Source organism: Scyliorhinus torazame, chromosome 11, assembly GCF_047496885.1.
Source record: "Scyliorhinus torazame isolate Kashiwa2021f chromosome 11, sScyTor2.1, whole genome shotgun sequence".
Lineage (NCBI taxonomy): Eukaryota > Metazoa > Chordata > Chondrichthyes > Carcharhiniformes > Scyliorhinidae > Scyliorhinus > Scyliorhinus torazame.
The window spans coordinates 127,917,721-127,923,720 of record NC_092717.1 but is presented as its reverse complement, the minus strand read 5'-3'; the positions used below and the strand labels follow the sequence as shown (position 1 = coordinate 127,923,720).

General features: G+C 46.7%; 1 protein-coding gene across 1 annotated transcript in view; it reads left to right on the top strand.

Moving 5' to 3' along the window:
- The first annotated feature begins 1,013 nt into the window (after positions 1 to 1,013).
- LOC140385940 (lipoxygenase homology domain-containing protein 1-like) overlaps positions 1,014 to 6,000 on the top strand; it is a 52,468-nt gene continuing 47,481 nt past the window's right edge. Inside the window, exon 1 of the mRNA XM_072468592.1 lies at positions 1,014 to 1,165. Within this exon, the coding sequence (XP_072324693.1) occupies positions 1,014 to 1,165 (152 nt within the window). The remainder of the gene's footprint in view (positions 1,166 to 6,000) is intronic.

The window sequence follows — 6,000 nt, the reverse complement described above, 5'->3', positions numbered from 1 at the left end:
GATCTCAGGATGTGCATGGATCCTAAAGACCTCAATGCAAACATAAAAAGGGAACACTATCCGATACCTGAGCGAGAGGAGATCAAAAGTGAGATCAGCTGGTGCAACATATTTCAGCAAACTTGATGCTTCACAGGGATTCTGGCAACTCAAGTTAGATGAAGAGTGTACTAAGTATTGTACATTCAATACTCCGTTTGGTAATTATTGCTTTCTTCGTATGCCCTTAGGCAGAATCTCAGCGTCAGAAATTTTCCACAGAGCAACATATTGTTGAAGGCATTCAGGGTGTTGCGAGTATATGTCGATGACATCATCATTTGGGATTCCACACAAGAGGAACACAATGACCAGGCTAATAAGAGTATTGCAGAATGTCAAGAAAAATGGGCTATATCTTAACAAGGCCAAATGTCAGTTTGGTGTGAAGGAAATAACATTCCTAGGAGATAGGTTGTCTGCTCAAGGAATAAAGCCTGATGACATGAAAATGCAAACCATTATGAATATGCCTCAACCTACAGATAAAAAGGCAGTACAGAGAGTGCTAGGCATGATTAATTGTATTGGTAAATTTATTCCAAACCTCTCAGCGAAGACAGCGTGTCCTAGAGAAGTTCTAAAAAACAGTGAATAGCTTCACTTGGACAGACAAACATGAACAAGAGTGGATCACATTGAAAACAGCTCTAACGACAACTCCAGTTCTAACATTCTTCGACCCGACCAAGAACGCCAAGATTTCGACAGATGCATCGAAGGATGGTTTAGGTGCAGTTTCGATGAAACAGGAAAATGGTAGTGATTGGAAACCAGTAGCATCTGCTTCCAGATCAATGACAAGAGTCTGAGTGTCACTATGCTCAAATTGAAAAAGAATGTTGAGGATTAGTCAACGGATTAGAGAAATTCCGCAGTTACGTGTATGGTCTACCTACTTTCATTGTAGAGACTGATCGTTGGTAGCCATCGTCAAGAAAAATCTTAGTGAGATGTCACCTTGCATTCAAAAGATGATGATGAAACTTCAGAGGTATGACTTTGAATTGATCTATACACCGGGCAAGCACATTGTAGAAGCAGATACGCTATCGAGAGCTACAGCAGCACTAGATGGCAATTCCATGGGAGAGGATGTGGATATGATCACAAAGACACCATCAGTGTCAGATTGTTGCAGAAACAGAAAAAGATGAAGCTCTGCAAATGATGATACATAATCTCAACAATGGATGGCCGAAAGTTTCATGCTCCAAGTATCATAATATACGATCAGAGCTAAGTGTAGCAAATGGCTTGTTACTAAGACAACAGAGAATTGTTATTCCATAGTCTCTGCGCAAGCACAGCACTGGAGCGACTCACGCAGCTCCAGCTGCCAATACCGGTGTCAAACGGGCGCCGCGGGTCTGCGCATGCGCGCTGCGGCTGGACGAATTTGTGCATGCGCGCTGTGACCGGTGCGAGCTCGTGCATGCGCACTAGTTTCCTTCTCCGCACCGGCAGCAACATGGTATAGAGCTAAAGGGGCCCAGCGCGGAGTAAAAGTGGCCCCTGCCAGGAGAGGCCAGCCCGCCGATCGGTTGGCCGTGGGGTCGGAACCCCCTCCCCCCCACCAGGCTGCCCCCGGCAGGATGGACGGCGAGGTCCCACTGAGTAAGACCACATGTGAATGGCGGCGGCGAGACTCGGCCTATCTCGGCGGCCACTCGGCCCATCCCACGCAGAGAATCGCCGGGGTGGGAGGTGCGTAGAGCAGCCCCCGACCGGCACTGCGCCGACCGCGCTGGCGCCAATGTCGCCGATTCTCTGGTGACCGGAGAATCGGTGGACCGGCATCGGGGTGGCTTTGCGTGAATCGCGCCCAGCCCGGCGATTCTCTGACCCGGTCCGGGGTCAGCGAATCCCACCCCCAATCTCTGGTACCATTCCAATAAATCTCCTCTGCACCTATCCAAAACCTTCTGAAACAGCACTGTCTAGAATTGGACACCAAACACTAGCTAACCATGACCAAGAATTTATAAAGGTTCAGCATAACATCCTTGTTTTTAAACGTTCATATGTTCTCTTTTTAACAACTTTACCAACTCTCATTCTGAACCTTTAAAGATTTGTGCATGTCAACCTCTTTAAAATTGTACCATTTAGTTTATATTTCCTCTCCTCATCCTTGCTTCCAAAATGCATCAGTTCATATTTCCCTTTGCCTTAAATCTTTGTTTTACCATTTCAGCACATACCAAAGACTCCTGAAGACTGCTGCTACCCTCCTAAATCTTCACGGCGCTTCCAAGTTTTTTGTCATTGACAAACTTTGAAATTGTGCCCTCCATCCCATCAAAAAGAGCAGTGGTCTTAATGATGACCCCTCGAAATATCACTATGTAATCCCCTGTGGTATTAGATCTAGTATTTAGCACAACACTTTGATTTATGGCCTTTAACCACTTCTGCATTCATGCTGTAACTGCCTCATTAATACCAAGCACTTTCTGGCATCGACCGAGGCATAGTTAAATTACTGTCGACCCTGCAAAGCCCTCGTTACTGAGATTTGGAGGATTGTGCAAAAATTAGTAGAGTTGTCCCATAGACTAGCCTAGCAGCAGCTTGACATAAGCACTCTCACAGAATCACACAGACAATGTTCCAGACACCACCATCACCATCCCTGTGCATATCCTGCCCCAGGGAGAAGACAGATGCATCAGAGGTGGTAGCACAGTGATATATAATCAGGAGAAAGTTACCCTGTAAGTCCTCAACACTGACTCCAGACCCCATGAATCTCAAGGCATCAGGTTACATAAACATGGACAAGGAAACCTCCAGCTGATTACCACCTACCACAGCCCCTCAGCTGATGAATCGTGTTGGGAAGAAACACAGAGGATGGCATGGCCACAGAATGTACTCTGGGTGAGGGGACTTCAATGTTCATCACTGAGAGGGATTCAGTCGCTCCATTACTGGTCGAGCTGGTTGAGTCCGAAAGAACATAACTGTTAGACTGGGTTCAGCAAAAGCAGAAGGGCTTCCCGATGGCCTTTGGCAGCAATGGTGATCCGCCACATTTGTTCCCACTGTTGATTCCTGCCATTGGGAAACTGACTTTGCAGAACCTGGGTGATTGTCTACGCCCACCTGCCATGACTCATGCCAGTTACAGGGAATGGTCAATTCCACCTAATGTCCCAGCCAACACCATCACCATCCCTGGGCTTGTCCTGTCCCATCAGGACAGACCCCGCAGAGCTGGCGGCACAGTGGTACGCAGCTGGGCAGAAGTTGGCTTGAAAATCCTTACGATTCACTGTGGACCCTATGTAGTCTCTTGGCATCAGATCAAACATGAGCAAGGAAACCTCCTGCTGATTATTACCTAATGTGCCTCTCAGCTGATGAATCAGTACTCCCCGATGTTGAATAATTGGCAGAAGCACTGAGCGTGGCAAAGGTGCAGAATGTACTCTGGGTGGGGGACTTCAATGTCCATCAGCAAGAGTGGCTCAGTAGCTCTGCTACTGACTGAGTTTGCCAATTCCTAAAGGACAGACCTGCTAAACTGGGACTGCGACAGGTGGTGAGGGAACCAACATGAGCGAAAACATACTTAACATCACCCTTATCAACCTGCTTGTCACAGATACGTCTGTCCAACACAGTATCAGTACAGTCCTTTTGGAGACAAAGTTCGACCTTCATATTGAGGATACAATCCATTGTGTTGGGTGGCATTCCCAGTGTGCTAAATGGGATAGACTTTGAATAGATCTAGCAACTCAAGATTGTGCATCCATGTGCACAATTCGATAAAGATAGATAGTTTTTTAAGAATACAGGGATTAAGGGTTATGGTGTTCGGGCCGGAACGTGGAGCTGAGTCCACAAAAGATCAGCCATGATCTCATTGAATGGTGGAGCAGGCTCGAGGGGCCAGATGGCCTACTCCTGCTTCTAGTTCTTATGTTCTTATGTGGCATTCAATGATATTAGCATCGCTAAATCCCACACTATCAACATCCTTTGGGATATCATTGACCAGAAACTGAACGGGACTAGCCATATAAACACTGTGACTAAAATGCAGGTCAGAAGCCAGGAGTTCTGCACCAAGTAACTCACCTCCGGATTTGCCAGATCATCATCTGCAACGCACATGTCAGGAGTGCAATGGAATACTCTTCATTTGCCTGGATGAGTGCAGCTCCAACAACACTCAAGAAGCTCAACATCATCCAGGACAAACCAGCCCGCTTGATTGGCACACCATCCATCAGCTCAAACATTCACTCTCTCCACCACCAACGCACAGTGTGTACCATCTACAAGCTGCACTACAACAATTCACCAAAGCTCCTTCAACAGCACATTCCAGACCCAGGACCTCAACTTCCAGCAAAGGACAAGGGCTGCAAATACATGAGAACACCACCAGCTGCAAGTTCCCCTCCAAACCACTCACCATCCAGAATTGGAATTACATCGCTGTTCCTTCCGTGTTGCTGGATCAGGATACTGGAACTCCCTTCCTGACAACATTGTGGGTGTACCTACACCACATGGACTGCAGCTGTTCAAGATGGTGTCTCACAATCGCCTTCTCAAGAGCAATTAGGGATGGACAATAAATTCTGAGTCAGCCAGTGACACTCACATCCTGTAAAAGACTAAATACAGACTAAGACCCCTGGAGATCATCATAGGTTTTTAAAAAAAATTTAGAGTACCCAATTATTTTTTTCCAATTAAGGGGCAATTTAGCGTGGCCAATGCACCTTCCCTGCACATCATTGGGTTGTGGGGGTGAAACCCACACAAACATGGGGAGAATGTGCAAACTTCACACGGACAGTGACCCAGGGCCGGGATTCAAACCTGGGTCCTCAGCGCCGTAGGCTACAGTGCTAACCACTGTGCCACGTGCCACCCAATCATCACAGGCTTGAGCTGATAAGCTACAAGGTACATTTGCATCACACAAGTACCAGGCAACAAAAGTCCAACGATTTCCCCGAGACGTTTAGCAGAATTCCCATCACTGAATCCCCAACTATGAACATACTGGGTATTGCTCTTGATCAGAAGGTTAGCTGTTCCAGCCATATACACATTGTAGCTGCAAGGGCAGGTCAGAGACTGGGTGTTCTTTGGCGAGTAACTCAACTCCTAACTCCCCAAAGCCTTCCCACAATCTAAAAGGCACAAGTCAGGAGTGTGATGGAATACTTTTCACTTACTCGGGTATGCTCTGTGGAATTGCAACAACACTCAAGAAGCTCAGCACCATCCAGGGCATAGCAGTTTGTTTGATTGACACCCCTAATACCACCTTAAATGTAGTTCTCAACCTTTTTTATGTCATGGCTCACCTTCATACAATAAAAAGATTTTGAGGCACAGTTCCTAATTTATCCAACTGAACTGTCCTCTAGTAAAAGCCATTTATCTCTAAAACCTCCTCAAAATAGATGAAGCCACCATCTAATACAGTTTTCATTACTTAAGCAGTTTACAATAAAAATCTTATCAGCAGTTGCCTGCCAAATGTTTTTTCTGGATAGTGTACACAATTTAAAGTGTTTCCCCATCAAAAATTGCAATTGGTTTCAGTTTATTTTTCCTGGTCCTCTCTTCCATGTTTGACAGCACACCCTGTCCCTTCGCTTGCCCCTGGATTTTTGCATCCTTTTAGAGATTTTGCTCTTTGTACAGGTACATGGGACCATTGTCTTCAGCTCTAAGCTTGGCACCTCGAAGGTCCAATGAACCTGTGGCCTCCCATGCATGTGTGCTAACCTGACAACCATCAAGAATAGAAGCGCGCGGCAGCATGGTGACGCAGCGGTTAGCACTGCCACCTCATGGCGCCGAGGTCCCAGTTTCGATCCCGGCTCCGGAGCACTGTCCTTGTGGACATTCTCCCCATGTTTGCGTGGGTTTCCCCCCCCACAACCCAAAGATGTGCAGGGTAGGTGGATTGGCCATGCTAAATTG